This window comes from Sorex fumeus, unplaced genomic scaffold (genome assembly GCF_029834395.1).
Source record: "Sorex fumeus unplaced genomic scaffold, SorFum_2.1 ptg000024l, whole genome shotgun sequence".
Lineage (NCBI taxonomy): Eukaryota > Metazoa > Chordata > Mammalia > Eulipotyphla > Soricidae > Sorex > Sorex fumeus.
Genome location: NW_026606081.1, coordinates 4,353,746 through 4,380,693, shown reverse-complemented (window position 1 = coordinate 4,380,693; position 26,948 = coordinate 4,353,746). Strand labels below are relative to the sequence as shown.

The window sequence follows — 26,948 nt, the reverse complement described above, 5'->3', positions numbered from 1 at the left end:
GTGAATATCCTTTCCCATTCTGTAGACTGTCTTTGTATTTTGGTCACTGTTTCTTTGGAGGTGCAGAAGCTTCTTAGTTTAAGATAGTCCCATTTATCTATCTCTGTTTTCACTTGCTCGGCCAGTGGCGTGGCATCTTTGAAGATACCATTAGCTTCAATGTCATGGAGGGTTTTGCCAACTTTATCTTCAATGTACCTTATGGTTTCTGGTCTGATGTTGAGGTCTTTAATCCATTTTGATCTTACTTTTGTACATGGTGTTAGGCAGAGTTCTGAGCCTATTTTTTTGCATGTAGCCGTCCAGTGATGCCAACACAATTTATTAAAGAGGCTTTCCTTACTCCACTTCACATTACTTGCACCTTTATCAAAGATTAGATGAGCATATGATTGAGGAGAGATGTCAGCGTATTCAACCCTGTTCCATTGGTCTGCAGTTCTGCCTTTGTTCCAGTACCATGCTGTTTTAATTATTACTGCTTTGTAGTACAGTTTGAAGTTCGGGAGGTTGATTCCTCCCATTTTCTTTTTCCCAAGAATTGCTTTAGCTATTCGTGGGGGCTTATTGTTCCATATAAATTTCAAGAGTGTTTGCTCCATTTCTTTGAAGAATGTCATGGGTATCCTTATAGGGATTGCATTGAATTTATACAATGCTTTTGGTAGTATTGCCATTTTGACAATGTTAAGTCTCCCGACCCATGAGCAGGGGATATCTTTCCATTTCCTCATGTCCTCTTTTATTTCCTGAAGTAGCGTTTTGTAGTTTTCTTTGTACAGGTCGTTTACTTCCTTAGTTAAGCTGATTCCTAGGTATTTGATTTTCTGGGGCACAATTGTGAACGGGATTGTTTTTTTCATGTTGCTTTCTTCTCTCTCACTGTTTGTGTATAGGAAAGCCATGGACTTTTGGGTATTGATTTTATAACCTGCAACTTTACTATATGAGTCTATTGTTTCTAGGAGTTTTTTGGTGGAGGTTATTGGGTTCTCTAAGTAGAGTATTATATCATCTGCGAATAGTGAGAGCTTGATTTCTTCCTTTCCTACCTGAATGCCCTTAATATCTTTTTCTTGCCTAATCGCTATTGCAAGTACTTCCAGTACTATATTGAACAGAAGTGGAGAGAGTGGGCATCCCTGTCTCGTCCCTGATCTTAGAGGGAAGGCTCTCAGTTTTTCCCCATTGAGGATGATGCTTGCTGTAGGCTTGTGGTAGATGGCTCTAATTATGTTGAGGAAGGTCCCCTCTATACCCATTTTGGCTAGGGTTTTCATCATAAAGGGGTGCTGGATCTTGTCAAATGCTTTCTCTGCATCTATTGATATAATCATATGCTTTTTATCTTTTCTTTTGTTGATATGATGGATTATGTTGATTGATTTCCGAATGTTAAACCATCCTTGCATCCCTGGGATGAATCCTACTTGGTCATGGTGTATGATCTTTTTGATGAGTAGTTGGATTCTATTTGCTAGTAGTTTGTTGAGGATCTTTGCATCTGTGTTCATCAGGGATATTGGCCTGTAATTCTCTTTCTTTGTGGTATCTCTGTCTGCTTTTGGTATCAGTGTGATATTTCCTTCATAGAAACTGTTCGGAAGTGTTTTTGATATTTCAATTTCGTGGAAAAGCTTAAAGAGCATTGGGAGTAAGTCCTCTTTAAAGATTTGGAAGAATTCACTAGTGAATCCATCCGGGCCAGGACTTTTGTGCTTGGGGAGACTTTTTATTACCAGTTCAATTTCCTTGATGGTGATAGGTCTGTTCAGGTATTCCAGGTCTTCTTGGTTCAGCCTTGGGAGTCTGTAGGAGTCTAGGAATTTATCCATTTCCTCGAGGTTTTGATGTTCCGTGGCATAAAGCTTCTCAAAGTACTCCCTGAGGATCCTCTGAATTTCTGTGGTTTCTGTTGTAATGACCCCCTTTTCATTTCTGATTCGGTTTATTAGGGTTTTCTCTCTCCCTTTCTTTGTGAGTTTTGCTAGCGGCTTATCGATCTTGTTAATTTTCTCAAAGAACCAGCTTTTGGTTTCATTGATCTTTCGGATTGTTTTTTGGGTTTCCATCTCATTAATCTCTGCTCTGAGTTTTATTATTTCCTTTCTCCTGTTCGGGTTGTGCTCCTTTTTTTGGTCCTTCTCCAAGCTCTTAAGCTGTGAGGTTAGGTTACTTATGTGTGATCGCTGCTCCTTCCTGAGGAATGCTTGTAGAGCTATAAACTTTCCTCTTAACACAGCCTTTGTTGTGTCCCATAAGTTTTGGTAACTCGTGTTCTCATTTTCATTCGTTTCTAGGAATCTTTTGATTTCCTCTTTGATTTCCTGTCTAATCCACTCGTTGTTCAATAGTGCACTGTTTAATTTCCAGGTGTTTGATTTAGTTTTCTGTTTTTGTGTGTGATTTACTTCTAATTTCAGCGCATTATGGTCTGAGAAGATTGTTGATACAATCTCTATCTTCTTAATTTTATGGAGGCATGTTTTGTGGCTCAGCATGTGGTCTATCTTGGAGAATGTTCCATGTACGCTTGAGAAGAATGTGTATTCAGCTTTTTGTGGATGAAGTGTCCTATATATATCTACTAAGTCCCTTTCTTCCATTGTTTCCTTCAAATGAAGTATGTCCTTGCTAAGCTTGAATCTGGTTGATCTATCAAGAGGTGACAAAGCAGTGTTGAAGTCTCCCACTAGTATTGTGTTGCTATTGATGTCTTTTTCCAAATCTATGAGTAATTGTTTTAAGTACTTTGCTGGTCTCTCATTAGGTGCATATACATTTATTATTGTAAGTTCTTCCTGTTGTGCAGATCCTCTGATCACTAAGAAATGGCCTTCACTGTCTCTTATGACCTTCCTCACTCTGAAATCGATGTGGTCTGATATAAGGATGGCTACCCCAGCTTTTTTCTGGGAGCTGTTTGCCTGTAGGATTGTTTTCCAGCCTTTGACTCTGAGTCTGTGTTTGCTTTGACTATTGAGATGCGTTTCTTGCAGGCAGCAGAATGTTGGGTTCAATTTTCTAATCCATCCTGCCACTCTATGTCTTTTAATTGGTGCGTTTAGCCCATTGACATTGAGAGAGATTATTGTTATGGGATTTTGTCCCATTGTTCTGTTAAAATTTGGTGTATTTGAGGGGCCTTTCTTGCCTTAAAGTAGCCCATTTAGTTGTTCTTGTAACCATGGTTTTGAGTCTATGAAGTTCCTGAGCTGTTGTTTGTCTGTGAAACTGTGTGTTGTTCCTTCTATTATGAATGAGAGTCTCGCTGGGTAAAGTATTTTTGGAGAGGCATTTATTTCATTGAGTTTTTTCACTATGTCCCACCACTGTTTTCGGGCCATGAGGGTTTCATCAGAAAAATCAGCTGTGAATTTTAAGGATGCTCCTTTGTAAGAGATTTCTTTCTTCGATCTTGCTGCTTTCAGAATTTTGTCTCTGTCTAAGGTTTTGGTCATTTTGATCAGAATGTGTCTTGGGGTATTTTTATTCGGATTTCTTCTAGCTGGTACCCTTCGGGCCTCCTGAATGTGGCCACAAGTTTTCTTCAGCTCTGGAAACGTTGTAGCAATGATGTCTTTGACAGTTTCTTCTTCATCAAGGTTTTCTTCCTGTACCTCTGGGACTCCAATAATTCTTATGTTACCCCTCTTGGCTTCATCCCGATCTTCTCTTGCCATCTGTTCGCGAATTGTGAGTCTCTTTTCCATTTTCTGCTCTTTTCTGGAGAGTCTCTGAACTTCATCTTCGAGTTCACTGATTCTGTTCTCAGCAGCTGTTACTCTGCTGCTGAGGCCTTCCACTGAGCTTTTCAATTCGCCTACGAGATTTTTCAGGTCTGACATTTCTGATTGCATTTTCCTCATTTCTGCCTTCAGATCCTCTTGTCTTCTATTGGCATTGCTTTCCATTGTTTCTTTTAATTCCCTAAGCATCCTAAGTAGCTCCCTCCTGAATTCCTTGTCAGAGAGGTTGTCTAACACTACAGTACTGTTGGTGTCATCTGGGCTAGACTCTTCAATATGAAAGTTTGGTGGGCTTTTGCATTGCTTTACCATGGTGAGAGGTGTGGTTTAGTCCTTCACGTTCAGTGTTACTATTCTGCTTGATATGCAGTGTGAGTTAAGATAGGCTTATGAGTTATTGGCTACTGTGTTTTTAGTGGCTGAGCTAAAATAGAGAAGTTTCCATCTAAGAAGGTAGCTTATGGTTCCTATGGCATATGTAGTGGGAAAATATTTCGCGGCCGCGTTAGCGGCCGCGGCTCCGGAAAGAGTCCCTGGCACTGGGCGAGGAGTTGGGAAAGTCTCCTGTTTGGAATTGGAGCCGTTCAGCTTTGTTGCCCAGAGCTGGGCCTCCGTGCCCGTCCCGCGCAGCTCAGGGGTTGAAAACCGGCTGTCTAGGGGCTGGATCGAGGTTGCACATGCCCAGAAAGGGTCCCAGGCCCTTGGAGGCGGGCTGTACCTGTTTGAAATTGGAGCCGTTCAGCTTTGTTGCCCAGAGCTGGGCCTCCGTGCCCGTCCCGCGCAGCTCAGGGGTTGAAAACCCCCACATAACATTTTTAAAATTTTTTTATTGAATAGTCATAAGTTAGACCATTATAAAGCTGTTTATGATTGGGATACAATCATAAAATGATCCAACACTCATCCTTCCACTAGTGTACATTTCCCACCACTAATGCAATCCGTTTCTCTCACCCCCAACATCTCCCCTTCACCCCCAGCCTCCCACTATGGTAGGCACCCTCTCTCTCTCTCCTCTTTTCCTTTTGTGCATTATGCTTTGCAATACAGGTACTGAGAGGTCTCATGTTTGTTCAGGGCATTCAGTACTTTTATCGGCAACATAAGGCTGAAGTAGCTTTGGAAATTGGGAAGGTAGTCCATCCCAATTCCGAGAAAGCTTGGAGATTTCAGCTGTAAAACCCGCGTATCCAAATTTTCAACCAGTTAATGTCTTGGTGAGGTCTGTCCTGAGACAGTGGATTCTGGTGGAAGACATGGTGGCAATTTTGGATTGTGTGAACAAGAAGCTGCTGGGGGCTCTGCTTGGGAAGGTACCAGGCTAACCTGCCCCCCTTTGATTTACTCTGGTCTGTTCAGACTTGTTGGTTCCAAGATTAACTGTGGCTTTTGATCTTTTTTGAGATTTATGTATGGATCTCTAAGCAAGACCAATAAATGAGCTTGTAGAGTTGAGCCAGAATGTGGTTTGTGAGTGTGAGTCCCACATACCTAACTTTTGGCCACTGAATTTCTCAGGAAACTTGGTCCTGAGTTGTTGGGGTATGACCAGAGGCACAGTGGCAAATTTGGGGTATCAGGAAGCCTGAAGGCACCATAAGACTGCTGATGCTCTCACTCCACAATTATAGGTTGACCTACTGGTGGCACCATACCCTCCTTTGTAGTAGGTATTACAGTCAAATGTGAGAAACCTCACATTGGCTTCTCTTTCAGAACCATACTTTTTCCATGTTATGTTTACTGGGAACTATCTGAAATAAGGTTTGTTTACTCTTTTACTTCTCACTGGAATCAATTGCTATCAGGATAGAGCTCACGGTTATTTTTATCCTGTGCAGTGTTTCCTGTGCCTAGAAGAATGAGTAAGACATAGCTGGTGTTGAGTTATATGTGTTGGATGAATAACTTTTTGTGGGAAGTTAATCAACTCAAGAAAACCACTGTTACCTTTATATATCATCACAACTTAATTTTATTAAAATGCGGACCCAGTATGATATTCTCTCCTATGTTGGCTTATGCCAGTTTGCTTACCAATATTTAAATTAATCTAAGACGTCCTCAATGTATGGTGATAAGCTAATAATAAGTATACTAAAATAATTTTTTCATAAGATCTAAAAGTCATGGCAAAAAATTATAGGTATGTTTTAGAGAACAAAATAATTTAGCATAATAATTTGAGGAAAATAAAGCTAGCATGTTTACAATTATACTAATAAGGAATTAGAGGTAAAAGCATTTATCTTTAAATCTAGAGTTTAGGGACCAGAGCGATTGTACAATGGGGAGGGCATTTGCCTTGCACATGGATGACTCAGGCGGGTTTCATACCCAGCACCCCATATGGTCCCCAAAGCATTACCAGGAGTAATTCCTGAGCGCAGAGCCTGGAGCCATCCCTGAGAATTGTAAAAAAATAAAAATAAAAATAAACCTAGAGGGGGACTGGAGAGATAGCACAGCGGGTAGGGCATTTGCCTTGCACGCAGCCGACCCGGATTCGATTGCCAACATCCCATATGGTCCCCTGAGCACCGCCAGGAGTAACTCCTGAGTGCAGAGCCAGGAGGAACCCCTGTGCATCGCTGGGTGTGACCCAAAAAGCAAATAAATAAATAAATAAATAAATAAATAAATCTAGAGCTCAGAATTATTGAGAAGGACTAAGCTATTTTAAAACATATCTCTAAAGAACTGGAAAATAATCCCACATCCGCAGTCACGCAGCATTTGATAAAAAACAAAAGTCTCGACAAGTGCAAGGCAGGATCAATGAAAAAGGAAAGTACACATGAAGAGTCTCAAAGTTTCAGAAGTATGACCACTTACTAAAAAGATTTCAAAAACCTCCTAAGGATAATGTGTGCCCAATTGCTTCCAAAGGGGAAAGATCCTGATGTAAAATGAATGTTTGAGGGGATGGGGGAGCAAGGATCGTTCCACTCGGTACCCAGGGGACCTAGAGGCCACTTCCGGCAATAGGTTCAAGACTGTTTCCCAATGAAGAGGTTTGGGGCAAACTGAAGTGCAGGATCAAACCCCACTGGAACAAAGCCTGTGCTCCAATCCTTTGAGTCATTATTTGTTCAACCCACTATTTGTTCAACTTATGTTCTTTCTTTATTTTGGAGTTTATGAAAGTCTCATTGCATTATAATGATAAGACAATGTAGATGAGGTTCATCTCTGCAAGTCCAAGTGTATCCTTTGTCATACAACTGAACCTTTTGCCATTCGCTGACCAAACATTACGCCTGGTTCTATAACCAAAGTTTCTGTTGGTTTAATTTCACTCATTTGTTTAACAAACACCCAAGAAAACTTATAATTAGTAGCAATAATAAAGATATTTCAAATTTCACCTAAAATTTCACATCAAGCTGAACAATTAAAAGTGAGGGGGAGGAGTGTTTTGAGATATGCCAAGTTTCACTAAGTTTCTAGCTATGCCACCTGTATGAAAGCAATGTTCTAGAATGAGCGTCCATAAAAGAAATAAAACTACAGCTGCAGGATGAAATTAGAGTACACAAATACTCATATTAAGAGAGACATAACAAAAACAAAGAAAGCTAAAAAGAAATTTTAGTAACTTCACTCACAAGCTGGAAATTTTGGAAAAACTTTCCAAGGTGGATATGAAGACATTTCTTTGTCCAAGAAAGAGACCATATCACATCATATGAGTCTGGAGACAAGCTACTAAGAGTTAACTACTGTACAGTTTTGTATGGTTTTGCTTGAACATTTCACAATTTTCCCTAATTTATCAGCTTCATTCATATGCAATCAAGACATTAAGAGGCAACTTTCTGAAACTTTTGTCTGAATAACTCACAGTTGCCCATGCTATTTTTTAAAAAATCTCTATATACAATTATATATATATTATACATATATGTAAATTGATATGGACATAAACATATTGATGGGTCTTTCCTTTTCACTTGTCATCTTTCCCCATTCATCTGTATTAGGGCCATAGAGAATCATTTGTAAACTAGCAGGAACTCCTTAAAGATTTTATAAGCACAATATTTTAATTATTTTTTATTGACTCAACACGAGACACACATTTATAAAGTTGTTCTTGATTGGGGTTTAGTCATGCAATATTCTGACAACCATCCCTTCACCAGGGTATATTTTCTACCACTAGGGTCCCCCATTTTACTCCTGCCCTCCCGACCCCTATCCTACTTCTATGGCAGGTGCTCTTCTTCTTTCTTTCTCTTCCTCTCTTTTTCTCCCTTTCTTTGTGGGCATTGTGATTTGCAATACAGATACTGAAAGATTGTCATTTTTGTCCCTTTACCTACTTTCAGCACTTAGTTCTTGAGTACTAATTTCCAGCTATCATTGTCATAGTAGTTCCTTCTCTATCCTAACTGCCCTCCTGCCTCGTCACCGGTGGCAAACTTCCAACCACGGTGGACTAGTCGTCCTGGCCCCTGTTTCTACTGTCCTTAGGAATAGGCACATTATTATTTTTTAAGGGCAAACTCCTTTTTTCTTTCCAGCCAACACAGCTGTGAATGAGAGGTGAGCTCTGTAAAAAGCACAGGACTTTGTGTCTTTAAGAGGTGTTGTTTGTAAGTGGCTGTTCAAAACTGATTCCTTAGTGGCCATGATGTGACAAGTCTACAAAGAAAAATATGTAGCTGCTGCACAAAAAGTTTCTGTCAACTAGAAATTGCTGCTATTACTTGTTCTTTGAATGACAGTGAGCTTCTCCCCAGGATGTATCATCTCCTTTTTCTTCCTCTATATCCTGAATGATTTCTACTGAATTACAAGTCCCATAACAGGGAAAGAGCAAAGAAACCAAAGCAAAAAACCAAAGTGCATGCTAGACTGACCCAAAACTAAAGATTCCGTATCAATTAAAACATCAGGTTATTTTTGTTTAAATCATACCTTTAACATTAACATTTATGATATACAACTTCACTTACTCTGACCATGACCGGCTGTTCCTTCTTTTCTTGAATCCAGATCCAGATGCTGCCTTTAGGGAAGTGGAGTAAATTAGCTATCCCAAAAGTGAAACTAAAGTTAAAAAAAAAAAAGAGTTTTTTGTCATTGGTGAATTCTGAACAGGGCAAAGGCACAATAGCACAATCTCAGGGAGTGGTGCTTTAAAAAGTCTTTAAAAAGTCTCTCTGTCTCTGTCTCTGTCTCTCTCTCTCTCTCTCTCTCTCTCTCTCTCTGCTTCTTCTTGAGTAATTCCTTGTATTTAAGTGAAAGTCTCACAGATTTAGCAACAGAGAAAGTTGTGGTGTGGATACAGCTAGTGTTCTAGTGATTAGTGAATACCTAAGAGTAAAGCCTTTTCTTTTTACCAATCACAGATTTCTTCTCACCAATAACCAATCTCTCAGAATCAATAGTATGTGGTCGCAGGAGCAGGAAAAAAAGTCAGCCCCTAATGGAAGTTAAGTGTTCCGCTTCTCTTATCTCACTTTATTGTTTTAGCAACCCATGAAATAATTCAGCCTTTTGAGCAAGAAGGTGACCAAGTTCTATCGTAGAGGAAGAGCTGGCCACGACAAAACCAAGAGCCAAAGTAAGCCCGTGCCCCTCCACTCCCCATAGGCAGTGCTTATCTGGGAAAAAAATGGAAATATCCAGATTCAAATACACAAACTACAAACCACAATGCCTTGAAGAAAACTGAGATAGATAGATAGATAGATAGATAGATAGATAGATAGATAGATAGAGACAGACAGACAGACAGACAGACAGACAGAGACAGACAGAGAGAGATAGACTGCGTAGAGGCAGGTCGCAGGTGGGGGAGGCAGGTAGGAAAACTGGGGACATTGTTGGTAGAAAATGTGGGAAATGTGCACTAGTGCAGTGACAGGTGTAGAAACATTGTACGGCTGAGAGTGGATCATGAACAACCTTGTAACTATGTATCTTACAGTGATTCAATAAAAAAATAATAAATTCAAATTTACTAGATCTTAATTAGCTTTAACTGACTCCAATTGGTTAAAGAAATGTGCTTGTTAAGAAAACAATTAACAGGGGCCAGAGAGATAGTACAGGGACAGGACACTTGTCTTGTATCCTGAAGACACAGCTAAGATCCATGGTACCACCTATGGTTCCCTTAGCTCTTTCAGGAATGTTCCTTGAGTGAAGAACCAGGATTTAGCCCTGCACTCGAAATGAGTGTCCCCTCCCCCTGACTCCCCTGCCCAAAAAAAAAAAAATAAAAATAAAAACAACCCAAAAAATGAAATAAAGAATAAACAGACCTGGAGGTTTTGGATTGTGACAGGTGACGAGGCATGACTTGTATGTGTGAGAGGCCACATCCTCTGCACCTCATGTTCATTCATTCTATAAGCAAATTTCATGAGTTCATTTTCCTAAGAGTTGCATAGTATTGCATTCTTTACATATACCATAGTTTCTTTATCTGTTCTTGGGCACTCAGGTTGTTTCCAGATTCTGGCTATTGTGGGTCCCCAGGGTATATTCCCAGAGTGATATTGCTGGGTCATTACAATGATAGACATAATCACCAGCACACAAGGCAGCCCCCTTCCCCCCAAATAGAGATTATGCCATTAGAATTATAATTAATAAATAATAAAACATAATAGTCAAAAAGAATTGCAAGCATATCTCTAGTTTCAGAAATAAAGAAAATGAAACCTAGTACGGTGAGTGATTGTCCAAGGACATACTAGAATCTGCCAAGTTGCTTCTCTATACCACCAAGTACAACAGCCTGGACCTGTTGAAACATGTCTCTACTTGTACTTGACTGCAGAATTGATAGCAAGAAAGGAGTTTGCAGCATGGCATGAAGGGCCTTCTCCCAGTGGCTAATCCCCCAGCCTAAGTTGGCTACTTTTCTGGTTTTCACCTCCAAAAAATACTGAAAACAAATGGTTCTTCAGAATGAATTATTTTCCTTTATATCAATCCACTGAGAGGTATAGTAAAATATTATCTGTATCACAAAGGATTATTTGCATTCTTTGTTTGATCTTGTCCATGGTGTACTCAATATGCCAAAAACAGTAACGACAAGTCTCACAATGGAGACGTTACTGGTGCCCACTCGAGCAAATCGATGAACAACTGGAGGACAGTGACAGTGACAGTTTGATCTTGTCATGCTGGTTCCAATGAACAACACTCTACTTCAATAGTCAGACTCTTGTATTATGATCTTTTCCTACATAGAGTCCAGGCACATTCATGTAATTAATTTTGTCCAATGAGATATCAGTAAGGTAAAGGTAAAGGTAAAGGCCCTCCCGTTGATCGTCGATTTGCTCAAGCGGGCCCAGTAACGTCTCCACTGGAGACTTTGTTGTTACTGTGTCTGGCAAGCTACCGAGAGTATTCGATATGCCAGAGATATCAGTAAGTAGAAAAAAAATAAGGTTTGATAAGCATTGTACACTGGCATCTTATCCCTTTGGGAAGACAAGCTCTTGGAGTATTTCCCTTCAGAACTCAATTACTGTGAAGGGAGAAGTCCAACCTAGCTTTACACAGACTCCCTGAGTAAAACTGAAGCTCTTGTTTGCAGCTTCAAATGAGCACTCAGAAGACACTTCATGACAACTTGCTGTCCATACAAATAAACTAACATTGGGAGTGGATCTGTCCATCCCACTTCACTACTCCAGGACCTACCACTCACCTCATTTGAAGAGAACTCACTTCATTTGAAGCAGAGCTGTGTTCTCTCCAGCAGCCCTGTAAAACTTTCAGAGAAGTAAGCAGATAAGTGAGTCATTATTTTATTTTATTTTATCTTATTTTATGTTTTAATTGAATCACTGTGAAATACACAGTGACAAAGTGGTTAATGATTGGGTTTCATAAACATTTCATACAATGTTCCAACACCCGTTCCTTCAACAGTGTACATTTACTAAGACTAAAGCCCCGAGTTATTTCTACCACTCCGACCTGCCTCTATGGTAGGCACCTCTCTCTCTCTCTCTCTCTCTCTCTCTTGCTCACTCTTTCACTGTCTCTTCCTTTTGGGAATTATGATTTTGCAATACAGTCACGGAATGGTTATCATGTATATCCCTTTACCTACTTTCAACATTCAGTTCTTGTCCAGAATGATCATTTCCAACTATTATTGTTATACTGGTCCCTTCTCTATCTTATCTGCCCATCGCCCTCACCCCCTGCCTCCACCCCCCCCAAACACACACACTTGTGGCAGGCTTCTAACTTCATGGCCCATGTTTTACCTGGACTTGGATATTAGTCTCGTAATGTTCTTTTTAGATCGTAAATGAATACAGTCATTCTGTTTGTTCCTTTCCTTTCAACTCATTTCACTTATCCTTATTCCCTTCATGTTCATCTATTCTATAAGCAAATTTCATGAGTTCATTTTCCTAACAGTCGCATAGTATTGCATTGTTTACATATACCATAGTTTCTTTATCTGTTCTTGGGCACTCAGGTTGTTTCCAGATTCTGGCTATTGTGCTGCAGTGAGCACAGGAGTGCAGATGGTGTTTCTGCTGTGGGCCCCCAGGGTATATTCCCAGAGTGATATTGCTGGGTCACATGGGAGCTCAATTTCTAGTAGACTGTTATTATTTTAAAACCTTCACATAGGAGTAGTATGTTGAGTATTATTAGATAAGTAAATACATTTCCTCATATATACATTAATAAGAAAGGAAGTAACACTAATTTCAACCACTCTCATTCATTTTCCACATTTCTCAAGTTAGGAAGTTGAATTTAGTGACCTCTATCCTTTCCAATTATTATTTTATTGTAGCTAAGAGGTTCTTATATCTTATGATACCTTGAGTATATTAAGTTTCCATAATGAATGACTTAAATTTTTTTTAAAAATTTATTATAATTTATGTAGTTAGAATAGTATTAAAATTTTCAGTATCCATGTACAAAATTAATTCATATCACTACTATTAAGATGCCCAGAACTCTCCACCCCTTCTCTCTATTACTTCTAAGTAAGTTTTCTTTCTCCTCTCCTCCACTATTTGGTGATTGGTTCTGTATTCCAAAGCTAGGTTTTTTCATTGTTCAATACTGTCTATTCTTTTGATTAGTCTATATGATAAATTTTAGTGAGTGATTTTTATTGATTATATTTAATTTAATAAATTTTGCTCGAGCGGGCCCAGTAACGTCTCCATTGGAGACTTTGTTGTTACTGTGTTTGGCATATCGAATGAGTCTCTCGGTAGCTTGCCAGGGGTTTAGCACTGTTTCACATCCAGGTACTAATAGTCAATTTACACTAGTTTCTAAATACCATACAGGCCACTTTCTTTACCTTGCATACCTTATGTACCTTGGTCTGGAGTGATAGCACAGCGGTAGGGCGTTTGCCTTGCACGCAGCCAACGTAGCTGACCCTAGTTCGATTCCTCCGCCCCTTTCGGAGAGCCCGGCAAGCTACCAAGAGTATCTCGCCCGCAGGGCAAAGCTTGGCAAGCTCCCCGTGACGTATTCGATATGCCAAACACAGTAACAACAAAGTCTCATGATGAAGATGTTACTGGGCCTGCTCGAGCAAGTCAATGAATAACGGGAAGACCATGACCTTATGTACCTTATGAGTTAGGTAACTTATTTAGCTATTATAGTAGTAGATTCTAGTAAATCTACTATTTCTCCCATCTGACTTTTTTATTTGGGGGTGGGGGGGCAACTCCAAGTGGTGATCAGAGGTCCCAAACACCCTTCATGGTGATTCTCAGTTACCCCTGCTGGTGGTTATTGCAAGAGTCCTTTTTTTTTCTTTTTATTAGTGAAACACAAAGAGGTACAGTTGTAGATTTACAATTTTTTGTGCTTGGGTTTCGATTATACAATGATCAAATACCCATCCATCCATCAGTGCCCATTTTCCACCACCATGGATAATAACCCTCCCACTCCCACCCACCCCCCATCTCACCCGGCCTCTGTGGTAGGGCATTCCCTTCTGTTCTCTCTCTCCCCCTGGGTGCTGTGGTCTGCAAAAGAGGCATTGAGTGGCAAACATGTTCAGTCCATAGTCCACTTTCGACATGCATCTCCCCTCCTGGGAGGATCCTCCAAACACCCTTTATTTGGTGCTGCCTTCTCTATCTGAGCTGCCCTTTCCTCTAGAATGCTCGACTGGCCACTAAGCTATGGAGTAATCCTCCTGGTGCTGATCTCAGCTATTCTTGGGTATTAATCTCATATTTTGTTACTTTATATCCCCCAGATGAATGCAATCTTTCTATGAAGAGTCCTTTTAAGGGTGGTGGCAGACCCTTGAACAGCTGTGGAAGATCTTCCTTGCGGTGTTCACAGATGTCCCTGGGCTATGGCCAGAGAATTTTGGGGATCATGTGGTGTCAGGAATCTAACCAGGATTGCACCTCCTGCCCCCAAATACACTGCTTTTCAAATTAGTTTATTTTGGTGTAGGGGTGACACTTAACAGAGTTCAGGCTCTGTGCTTAGAGATCACTCCTAGTAGCCTCAGTGTGGGTGCTGGGGATCAAGCCCAGGTGGGCTGTGCGTAAGGCAGGCACACTACTGCGGCTGTACTGTCTCCCCAGACCGTAGCCTGCTTTTCAAAAATGGTAACTGAATTTAAATATGCAAAATATCTCTGAAAGAATAACTTGAGAAAACAGCAGGGTTGATACTGGAAGTGATATGCAGATAATAATTAGTAATTTACTACTTCCATATTATTGAACTCTCAGCCTAATCTTAGTATTAATGCTTAATAAACTACTCATTGGTCTAGTTACTTCATAAAGGAGTTGATTATTATTTGTTTTGTTTTGGGGGGGATGATACCCAGCAGCGTATAGGACTTATTCCTCACTCTGCACTCAGGGATAATTCTTGGCAGTGCCCGAGGGACCACATGGGATACCAGAGATCGATCTGGGTCAGCCACGTAAAAGACGAGCACCCCACCCATCGTATTGCTAAGGCTCCATGACTTTTTATGTTTTAATTGTACTATCAATATTTATAACAGTAGATAACTGAAGGCTCTATAAAGCATTATAATCATTCCAATAAATTAATTTTAATATAAATATTGCATTAATGCAGCTTCTGACTACACTTATAGAGAATTGAAATTATTAAGTATACTATTTTAAAAGGAAGATTTATATTAAACCATATGATAATGATTTTGTGACTAAGAACTCTCAAACTTGTGCTGGCATTGAGCATTCAAATATCAGACAACTATTGGGTATTTAAAAGATTTGATCACATATGGTCCCTTGAGCGCTTGTAGGAATGACCCCTGAGCACAGAGTCAGGAGTAAGTCTGGGTGTGGTGTAAAAACCAAATTGAAAAAAGAAGGTAAAGTTCCTCTTGCCAGTGTCATTTCCATTTGTTTGAATTTCAGTTGGTTTAAATTAAGCTCGACCAGACAACGGACTCAGCAAGAACTTTGGCAAGAGGAAACAAAACTATGCCATTTCTACCGTTCACATTCATGTCCTCTGAGTAAAACTGAATTACATAAAATTCTCAGAAAAAAACAAAAAAACAATATTTGTAGCACTGAGTTTCTGGTTTAACCTGAATTAAACTTTTTATGTCTGTCTGAGTTTTCAAAAGAGTTGAAAAGCAACTTTATCTGACTTGTAATTCTATGAATAGAGATGATATGAACTTGGTTTCACTTAATTGGCAAAGCCATAGATAAATACTCTGCCATGAAGTTGATTAATTCAAGGGTTAAACATCTTTTAATTAGAAAACTCTAGATCCACTTTAACTATTCTCCTACATTTTAAATATCCGAATCAAATTTTAATGAATTAATATACATTCAGTACCCAAAGAAAAGAGTCATAATGTCAAACAAAATGGCTAATCACACTTAACAGAAAGACTTTCAGAGTTTCAAATCAACTAATAACTTACCATAGTCAAAACAAATTGACCATTGGTGAGAAAAATAAGTCATGCGGAATGATCACCATTTTATAATGCAAATATCCAACAAAGGAAATTAAAAAAGGAACCAGAGTTGGCATAAAATAGGAAACTGCTTTTGGACACGTTTCTTGCCACTCAATTAAGAGGAAGCTTTAGAGTATCAGGACATGGTTTATAATAAGAATATGAGAACTTGTTTTTAAAAAGTGAGAAGTGAAAGTATAATAAAGGTGAAGAGGACAGCTGCTATGATAAAGGTTTGTAATACAATGTATAAACTTAATATTCAGAAAGCTCCAATGTAGAATTCACAACTCATCTCATATAACATTATTATTGTTTCTTTTTTCCAGAAATAAGTCTATGTGAGTTGAATATGTTAATACCGTTCTTTTCCCCTAAATTACCTGTTTATATGTTGTGTGTCCAATCAAATATTTGGTAAGTTGTAAAACAAGTTGAAAAACTAAACCACGTATTCTCAAAGGTGCTTCTACTTTATTTTCAACATTGACTTAAAAGACTTTTTTGTGATTTTGTGGAAGTTAAGCTTAATCTAAATGTAATATATTTTTTGCATATTTAGATTTTGGGGGGGGGGGGGCGGGCACATCTGTCATGCCAAGTGCTTACTCCTGCCTCTATGCATAGAGATCACACTTGGGGTTGCTCATGGGACCATATATGGTGCTGGGAATGTGGTACTGGGGATCAAAACCAGGTTGGCTGCATGCAAGTCAAGTGCCTTACTTGGACAATCTCTCCAGTCCCCATACAGGTAATTTTTTATACTAACAAATAACAACAAAACACAACTCCATAAACAGTACTTTTAAATTTGAATAGAAAAACACATTGCTTTTCACAGCTTATCATTTTGTTTGCTGAGCAAAATCAAAGGGGGAAGGAGAAATCCTCACAATCTCACTCCTCTGAGAAACAACAACAACAAAAAAGAAATTGACAGTATTAAATGATGACTGACAAGCCCTCAGCCTTGGATTACAAAACTAATATTACCAAACAAGGGGGCAAAGAAAGGGAGACATGAGGAAGTGGACTTGAAGTAGTATAAGGAGATTGATCGAGGGCCTTGGGTACTTTGGTGGTGGTGAGATGTGAGAATTGCATATCAGAACCATAAAGTTATCACTGTTGTAAACATGTGGCCTGAATTATAACTAAATAAATAAAAAAGCAATAAATGTAATTCCCCCACCACAAAATTTGTTGATTCCCAAGTGTTATTTAAAAAAAAAATTCCAAAAAAAACCGTTAGGTTTCACATCTAATTAACTTTATCACTAGTAAGTAAAGAGGTCACTTACTTCTGCCTTAATAGAAGTTTTTGGTATTTTGCTTAGAAAAGCCTAAAATACCATCTATGGTTTATTTATTCACTTTGTTAAAAGGTTTTATTCCTGAACTGTGATATAAAGACAAATGATGCATAATCTTTTAATAAGCTCCTATTTTCTCCTCCATTTTCAAAAAGAGTTATATCATGTTATTTTAGAAGAAATATTTCCTTTAAAGTTGTTTATTATTATTGTAGTTTAGGGAACATGTTATCATTAGTATTAATGTTTATGACCTTGCTGCTCACAATTATGAAACCTCATCACCACCAAAAGAATCAAATTCATCCACTAAGGGCAGTTTTTTTTTTTAATGAAGAGTGGTTAGATAATTTCTCAAAAATGACATAAAGATTATCAATAGTGATAAGAATATTTATCATTACTGATATCATCAATGAAATGCAAAATAAAATAACAATTACACAGTGAGGATGGTCTACATTAAAGATCGAGGAACATTAGGTGCTGGCAGGGGGAATTGCTGTTGAGTAGAATTGTTGGTGGAATTGTTGTCTGAGTCAACCTCTCTGGAAAAGAGTTTAGAGGATTCTCAAATAATTAAAAAGTAAGCTTTAGTACAAAAATTATGTCCATTCCAGGGCATCTCCACCAATATAACAAAGACTTTCATCCAAAAGGACTAATGCATGCTGATTTCATCACAGCCTGATTTTCAAGAGCCAAGATATGAAAACAACAAAAGTGATCAACAGCAGATGAGTAAATAAAGAAAGTGTCACTGTCACTGTCACTCCCGTTGTTCATCGATTTGCTTGAGCAGGCCCAGTAACGTGTCCATTGTGACAATTGTTATTGTGTTTGACATATCGAATACATCACGGGTAACTTGCCAGGCTTTGCCTTGCAGGCAAGATACTCTCGGTAGTTACATTCAAGTTGCAGCAAACTGCAAGATTACATATAATAAATAAAGAAGCTATTATATGGAAACTGAGTGGAATATTACTCAGTGAGGAAAAAGGTGAAATCTTGCAGTTTGCTGCAACTTGAATGTAACTGGAGAAGAAAATCATGCTAAGTGCCAGAAAGTAACAGTCAAAAACACCAGATGATCTCAGTCAATTGTGAAGCAAGGGATTGGGCAACTCCCAGTGGAACCAAACCCTGAAATATGATGAGTAGAACTGTGATCTGAAGGTGCTAACCAGTGGGGATAAGGGTAGAATGGAACATAGGCATAATAGTAGAGGAATCCTGGCACTCGAAGGTGGCAAGGTATATTGGCACTGCAAGTAAAAGGTAAAGGTAAAGGCCCTCCCGTTGATCGTCGATTTGCTCGAGCGGGCCCAGTAATGTCTCCATTGGAGACTTTGTTGTTACTGTGTCTGGCATATCGAATACTCTCGGTAGCTTGCCGGGCTCTCCGAGAGGGGCGGAGGAATCGAACTCGGGTCGGCCATGTTGGCTGCTTGTAAGGTGAATGCCCTACCGCTGTGCTATCGCTCCAGCCCTGCAAGTATGAAACAATAATATTGGTGCTGTTTGAAACAAATTGAGCAATGGGGTTGGAGCAATATTATGGCAGGTAGGGCATTTGCCTGGCGCTAGCCAATCCAGGGTTCAATCCCTTATAGTGTGTTCTTATGGAATACAATATGATCCCCAAACCTGCCAAGAGTGATCCCTGACCACAAAGAGCCAGATAGGAGTGAGCTGTAAGCACACTTGACTATGACACATACATGACGAAGAATCTCCTGCAGCCACGTCAGGCTTTCTTTACTGGGGCCCCTCGGAGGGGGGGTGGGTTGAGTTTCTCTCCCCACCCCAAGCAGAACCCCGGCAGCCGAAAACCTCCAGAATCCAGCCACAGCCATGCTCAAGACCATTCTCCACACACTTGGTCAAGCACCACGCATGAAGGAACTGGCAGAGGAACCCAGGCATGCGGCACCCGGGGCTGAGATCTCCAAGCCTGCTCGAATCGGGACTGAGTCTGCTCCACCCAGATGGCCCATTTTCCAGTAGCTTGGCGGTCACACCCACAAACTGTCCCTGGTGCCATGTAATCCCATCAATGGCCAAAATCCAGAGACTATAAAACAAAGCTCCCGGAAGCACATGACTCCTTGTAGTCTAGCCCACTGCTGTACCTAAAGCAGCACACAAGTGTTTGGTTTTAACATACTTGCTTGTATTCTCTTATGTACATTCTCCGTCCCTCTCAGAGAGCCCGGCACGCTACTAAGAGTATCCCGCCCATAGGGCAGAGCCTGGCAAGCTCCTTATGGCATATTTGATACGCTAAAAACAGTAACAATAACGGGTCTCATGCCCCTGACCCTGAAACAGCCTCCAGTAAGGCACCACTGGGAAGGACGAGTAAGAAGAGGCTGCTAAAATCCCAGGGCTGGGACGAATGGAGACGTTACTGGCTCCCGCTTGCCCAAATCAATGAACAATGGAAAGACAGTGATACAGTGATACATGTATATGTGTGTGTGTGTGTGTGTGTGTGTGCGCGCGCGCGCGCGGGCGCGCATATATATGGCATAATTTAAATAAAGATCAATTATAGACAAAAAAATTTAAAAGTGTATTTTTAAAAGATCAAGAAAAGAACTTCCGAGATCAGACGAGACGAGTTCAGCGGTAGGGCATTGCACGCAGCCTTGCACGCAGCCAGCATGGTCGGCCCGAGTTCGATTCCTCCGCCCCTCTCGGAGAGCCCTGCAAGCTACCGAGAGTATCTCGCCCGCACGGCAGAGCCTGGCAAGCTCCCCGTGACGTATTCGATATGCCAGACACAGTAACAACAAAGTCTCCAATGGAGACGTTACTGGGCCCGCTCGAGCAAATCGATGATCAATGGGAGGGCCTTAAGGAAAGAACTTAAGAGTTCTAGCATGCGAATCCTGAGTTCGATCCCTGGTACCGCATGCTTCCCTATGTCCTGAGCATTGCACCAGCAGGCCCCACAAATGCTGGTCTACACGTTTCAGGTAGTGACCCTAAGCTTCCTGAGCACTTCCGAAACGTACCCCACCCTCGTATGTTTCAAAATCAAGACTGTGCTTTTAACACTGTGATAATTATTGTCCTAGTTTCATCCAAAATGTTACATCAATTTCTAAGTGATAGTCCCAATAAATAGTGCCTAAGATGTCTGCTTTTTCTGATAGGGGTAAATAGTGTCATGCTATTGGAATGTCAAGTTTTTTTGTTTTTGCTTCTTACTGTTTGTTGTTGTTCTTCGTTTGTTTGTTTTTAGGCCACACCCAGAGGTGCTCAGGGCTTGCTACTAGCTCTGTGCTCAAGAATCACACCTGGTGGGCTCAAAGGAACACGTGGGGTGCCAAGAATCAAATCCTGGTCCTATGCACGCAAAGCAAAAGCCTTACCTACTGTGCTATTGCTCTGTGCCCAACGGTAAGTTTTAAATGTTACTGGGAAAGTTGAGGAAAATTTTAAAATATTGTTTTTGTACATTATTATTTCATTGGCACCTACGTACCAGATGATGCTATTTGTCCACTTTAAAAAAAGAGACTACAAAACCCAACTCCCGGAAGCGCAACATCTTATTATCTCATTCCTACTTTGGACAAACTGGCCGGCTACCGAATGTAACCTGCCCACATGGCAGAGTCTGGCAAACTCCCTGTGGCGTACCCAATATGCCAAATACCAGTAACAATGATGGGTCTCATTCTCCTAACCTTGAAAGAGCCTTGAATATGGCACTTTTTAAAAAATCTCAGGGTTAGGATGAAGGAGACGTTACTGGGGCCTGCTCAAGGCAATCGACGAATAACAGGATGGTTGTGATCGTGAAAAAAACTGTGTCTCTATATTTACTTACATAAAGTTTGGATATATTAAAAAAATTGACTTTTGTTAGATAACCTAACAGTTATACCTGATTTCTTACTGATTTTTGAGTGTATTTTTTTATTTTTTTTTTAATTTTATTAGTGAAAAACCACAAGGTACAGTTGTAGACTTACACATTTTGGTGTTTGGGTTTCATTTGTACAATGATCGAGTACCCATCCCTCGACCAGTGCCCATTCTCCACCATCAATGATCCCAGTATCCCTCCTACTCCCTATTACCCCCCCCCCCCCCATTGCACCCTTCCTGAGTTTCCTTTTCCCCTAGCATGTGTATCTGGCCTCCAAGTCATGGAGTAAAGCTCCTGGGACTTACCTCAGCTATTCTTGAGTGATAGTTTCCTATTTTGTTACTTTATGTTCTCCAGATGAGTGCAATCTTTCTATGTCTGTCCATCTCTTTCTGACTCATTCCACTTAGCATAATATTTTCCATGTAGTACCACTTTTATGTAAATTTCATGACTTCATCTTTTCTAACAGCTGCATAGTACTCCATTGTGTAGATGTACCAAAGTTTCTTTAACTAGTCATCTGTTCTCGGGCACTCAGGTCTTTTTCCAGATTCTGGCTATTGTAAAGAGTTCTGCAATGAACAAACAAGTGCAGACATCATTTTGACTATACTTTTTTGCCTCTCTGGGATATATTCCCAGGAGTGGTATTGCTGAGCCAAATGGGAGCTCAATTTCTAACTTTTTGAGAATTGTTCATCTTGTTTTCCAAAAGGGTTGAACCAGTCGACATTCCCACCATCAGTGAAGGAGAGTCCCTTTCTTGTCACATCCACGCCAACACTGATTGCTTTTCTTCTTTTGGATGTGGGCCAGTCTCTGTGGTGTGAGATGATATCTCATTGTTGTTTTGATCTGCATCTCCCTGATGATTAATGATGTAGAGCATTTTCTCGTGTGCCTTTTTGCCATTCAGGATTTCTTCTTTGAGAAAGTTTCTGTTCATTTGGTCTCCCCATTTTTTGATGGGGTTAGATGTTTTCTTCTTGTGGAGTTCAACCAGTACTTTGTATATCTTTGATATCAACCCCTTGTTGCATGGGTATTGGGCAAATATCCTTCCCCATTCTGTAACCTGTCTTTGTATTTTGGTCACTGTTTCTTTTGAGGTGTAGAAGCTTCTTAGTTTAAGATAGTCCCATTTGTCTATCTCTGTTTTCACTTGCTTGGCCAGTGGTGTGATATCATTGAAGATACCATTAGCTTCAATGTCGTAGAGGGTTTTGCCAATCCTGTCTTCAATGTACCTTATGGATTCTGGTCTGATGTTGAGGTCTTTAATCCATTTTGATCTTAGTTTTGTGTGTTAGGCAGAGATCTGAGCCCATTTTTTTGCATGTAACCGTCCAGTTTTGCCAGCACAATTTGTTAAAGAGGCTTTTCTTGCTTCAATTCACATTTCTTGCTCCCTTATCAAAGATTACATCTAATTACATCATATGTTTGGGGGGTGAGTGTATTTTTTAACACTGAAAAAATTCACATGGTTACATTTAATCCATCTGTTAATAGTAACTGAGTACTGTTTCTTATTTAGAAAGGTTTGTTCATCCCAAACCCTTGCTCGAGCGGGCCCAGTAACGTCTCCATTGGAGACTTTGTTGTTACTGTGTTTGGCATATCGAATACTCTCGGTAGCTTGCCAGGCTCTCCAAACCCTTCAATGTAGCAAATTCACTTTGGGTAATTTGTCTCATAAATATATTTTTCATTTCATCATCAATAAACTACAAACCACCCTGATGATGATACCTGCACCATGGCATTTGGAAATGCTGTAGAAAGTTAAATTTCTCCTTATTTGCCTCATGCTTTAATTGAAAAGTTTGAAACGTTCATTTAAGTCATGTAGCATTTCCTGCAATGTCAGATGGTTACTTCTGGATAGTTTTCAACTATTCTAAAGAAAATTACAGGAACAGATGAAAGATCATAAATCTAAGAGGCAGTTCAACATTTAAAGTTGATCACAAATTTAAAGCATTCATTGGGCATCATTACTCCTGGGTGTCACTAGCCCATGGGACCCAATGGTCCCATTGGTGCATGGGACACTGATCGCTGTCCTGCCCCAGGCCACCAGTAGATGGACACAAAAGAATGGGCCACAGGCTGGTTGGTAATCAGTGACCATTTATTCAAGTCTCACAGTGTTAATTTAGAGAAATCATGAAGGGTTTGGGATAGCAATTACACATAGGTATGGTTGAACATTGTCACAAACAATCACAATCACAATCACAAAAATCCTGTTATTCGTCGATTGCCTCGAGCAGGCCCCAGTAACGTCTCCTTCATCCTAGCCCTGAGATTATATTCAAGGCTCTTTAGGAGAATGAGACCCATCATTGTTACTGGTATTTGGCATATTGGGTACGCCACGGGGAGTTTGCCAGACTCTGCCGTGTGTCATAAACAATGAACAGATGTAAAGCCCTTCCTTCAGGGGAAGTCCTTCTAAGGGATTTACTCAAGGGCAGAAATCTCATCTAAGGGCTCAGCATTCTAGATTCCTACTAAGAGATCCACCCAAGGGCGGGATTCCATCTAAGGGTATATTGTTTTCCCATTTCCTTAGCTAGTAATCCACTTAAACAGTCATCTTAAATTTATTTCTTAATTTTTCTAGTAGTTTTGTATGGATACAGTAAGAGACGGACTGGAGGATAGCACAGTGGGTAGGGCGTTTGCCTTGCATGTGGCCAACCCAGGTTTGATTCTTCCTTCCCTCTCGGAGAGCCTGACAAGCTACAGAGAGTATCCCACCCTCAAGGTAGAGCCTGGCAAGATCCCAGTGGCATATTTGATATGCCAAAAACAGTAACAAGTCTCACAATGGAGACATTACTGGCGCCCACTCGAGCAAATCGATGAACAATGGGAAGCCAGTGCTACAGGGGTATAGTAAGAGATATACTAAGCTTAAAGGGTGGTTCTTCCTGGGGACATCTCACTATATTCATTCATTCATTCATTCATTCATCCTGTTATTCGTCGATTGCCTCGAGCAGGCCCCAGTAACGTCTCTTTCATCCTAGCCCTGAGATTATATTCAAGGCTCTTTAGGAGAATGAGACCCATCATTGTTACTGGTATTTGGCATATTGGGTACGCCACGGGGAGTTTGCCAGACTCTGCCCTGTGGGCAGGCTACATTCGAGAGCCTGCAAGTTTGTCCAAAGTAGGACACTACATATATGTCTCACTATATATCCCAGACTATAGTCCTCAGGCTAGGGAAGTCTTGACTAACCCCAGAATGGTCCTAATTCTCACTTCTTTTTTGGGTCATGTCAGTTTGTCCCATGTCCGTGCTCTTAGCCTATTATACTTCTTATGGATGCCCAGGAGTCAGTATTATTTGGAGTCAATAAACTCCTATGATACAAAAGCATAACATTAACTGTCTTCCTCTATGTATATTAAAGGACATTGCTCTAAGGTAAACTATGCAAAGAACATAAAGGAAAGAGCAAAGCAGTATTTCTCTTGCATGTACAAAATTCAGAACCTTCAGAAGAATTTGACTTTACAAGTCACAGGATCTGATTTGGGGATATATGTGATTAAGAATAGGGGAAGCAGAACACAAAGGAGAGGTTGAAGATAAACACAGAGGATCGGGAGTGTCTGATGGAATTGGGTGTGCCTTGGGATCACTGTGATGGGAGTGATTCAGTAACCCTAAACTCCCTGCAGGGAGGAGGAAGGACGAACCAAAATTACTTCCTAAAATGCTTAGAACTATATACCAACAATTGAGAACTTTAGTAGAAAGCCTTCAGGGTCAGGTGAATGAGACAAGTTGTAGTTACTGGTTTTGGCATATCCAATACACAGCAGATAGCTTGCCAGGCTCTTCCGTACGGGCGGAATACTCTCGGTAGCTTGCCAGTCTTTCCGAGAGGGATAGAGGCTTTTGGGGTGACCTCTAATCCCCCTTGTAGGTGTTACCATATTTGAACCCTATCAAATATGGTACGACAATTCCAGAAGATGGGTATTTAGTGTCTTATGATGTGCGGCCGCGCGGGTCCGGAAAGCATCCTGGAGTGTGGCGACGGCTGGGTAGTGGAAGTAGTGTCAAGATCATGAACGATCGGTTTGAGGCCCTTCATGTTCCCGGAGCGAACAGATGCCATTGGGCTACACTAGCACGCGACAGGGACAAATGGAGACGTTACTGGCGCCCGCTCGAGCAAATCGACGACTAACGGGAAGTTAAGTGATTAAGTGAAGTAGAAAGCAGACCACGGTAGAGAGAAGGGGACATTGGATGGGAAGGGGACACTGGGACAACAGTGGAGGGAAGCAGTCACTCTGGTGGAGGGTGAGGAGCTGGAAATATGCTTTGAATCAAACAGTACTGTAAACCGGGTCCGGAGCTATGGCACAGTGGGTTTGTCTTGCATACGCTGACTCAGCATCCCATATGGTTCCCCAGAGCCCCACCAGGAGTAATTCCTGAGTGCATGAGCCAGGAGTAACCCCTGTGCATTGCCGGGTGTGACCCAAAAAGCAAAACAAACAAACAAAAAACCAGTACTGTAAACCACAGTGCCTAAAATAGTTTAAAAAAATAATTGAAAACACTGCCACAGAGGCAGCATGGCTTGCTTAATTAAGCACAGAGTTGCTTAAGCAGAAAGATGGAAGTTCCTATCCAAGTCCTGACGTTATTGATGACACCTGCCTTGTGTGTCCTCAATTCCCAATGATGTTCACCTCTGAGGCCTTTCATAGGAGTAAATGAGTTGGTGTACCTGGCAGAGAGTAAACATCATCTTTTGGTGATAATTTCACGTGCCTATTTCACGCATTTTATCATTATGCTTACTATGATCACATACCTACCTCAGAGTGTATTTTACTTATTCATGATTTTTTAGAAGAAATCTGTGATGTGTATGATAAGCTTTAATTCCTTCCTTCCATTGCACGTACACTTCTATAGTTTTGATGTAATTGTGAAATGAACTGAGGTTAAACTGGATTACTTTCTTGGCTGTGGGATCTAACTCTGTGTCCTATATTTAAATTTGTCAATCAACAATTGGGTCATAATTTCTGCCTCATTTATGGATTAGGGAAGTAATGGGACCTCTGAAATTTATTTTATACCAGGAGTGCAATGCAACAAAATCTTTAATCAGCCGGACCATTATCTGCTCCCTGGATATGAAGGTGCGATTGCAATTTCCTTTGGGACTTAAATTGTCAAGGTGTGATCTCAGTGAAAAACACTAGAGGGCACAAGGAGATCAGTTGTTATTAAGTTCTGCGCCTCTAAATACAGGCAGCATTGGATTCTGTTTTTAAATGAAATATTCAGGTAAAGGTAAAGGTAAAGGCCCTCCCGTTGATCGTCGATTTGCTCGAGCGGGCCCAGTAACGTCTCCATTGGAGACTTTGTTGTTACTGTGTCTGGCATATCGAATACTCTCGGTAGCTTGCCGGGCTCTCCGAAAATATTCAGAGATTAGAATAATTGCACATTTGAGTTTTCTCTTTGCTCCACCTCCTCTCCTTTTCTTTATGTCTGCATCATCCTTCTCATTGGCCAAACTCCATATAGGGTATGTATTTGCCCATTATCCAAGCAATTCTATCCATCATTACCCAGACTTGACTTTAGCGCTGTAGCACTGTCCTCCCGTTGTTCATCTGTTTGCTCGGAGGGCACCAGTAACGTCTACATTGTGAGACTTGTTACTGTTTTTGGCATATCGAATACGTCATGGGGAGCTCGCACTATCTGCGGGCAGGATAGTCTCGGTAGCTTCCGGGGCTCTCCGAGAGGGAGGGAGGAATTGAACCCAGGTTGGCCAAGTGCAAGACAAACGCCCTACCGGCTGTGTTATACCTCCAGCCCTTATTGCAGCACGTCTTCCATTTTCTAAACACTGTTTTACTTGGCTACTTTCCTGCTTAAGGAAAGTTTTCTTCAGTTTTCTCCTGTGTGGCAATACATGTACTAACTTAGATCATAGTAAGTCACTATCTGAACTTAAAAAAAAATTATGAATTCAGAA

At 40.6% G+C, this 26,948-nt stretch overlaps 1 protein-coding gene across 3 annotated transcripts in view; it reads right to left on the bottom strand.

Annotated features, from left to right (window-relative positions):
• TLR3 (toll like receptor 3) overlaps nucleotides 1-13,720 on the bottom strand; it is a 34,195-nt gene extending 20,475 nt beyond the window's left edge. Inside the window, exons 1-4 of one of the 3 annotated variants that reach the window (XM_056114386.1) lie at nucleotides 13,696-13,720; nucleotides 11,431-11,494; nucleotides 10,025-10,109; nucleotides 8,711-8,804 (exon numbers count right to left, since the gene is read on the bottom strand). Coding sequence is in view for 1 of the 3 variants with exons in the window: in XM_056114385.1 (XP_055970360.1) it covers nucleotides 8,711-8,719 (9 nt within the window). In the remaining 2 variants the exon portion in view is untranslated. Of the gene's footprint in view, nucleotides 1-8,710; nucleotides 8,805-10,024; nucleotides 10,110-11,430; nucleotides 11,495-13,695 lie in introns of those variants that run through there. The other 2 variants (XM_056114387.1, XM_056114385.1) reach the window with 2 other exon arrangements.
• Between the last annotated feature and the right edge of the window lie 13,228 nt (nucleotides 13,721-26,948).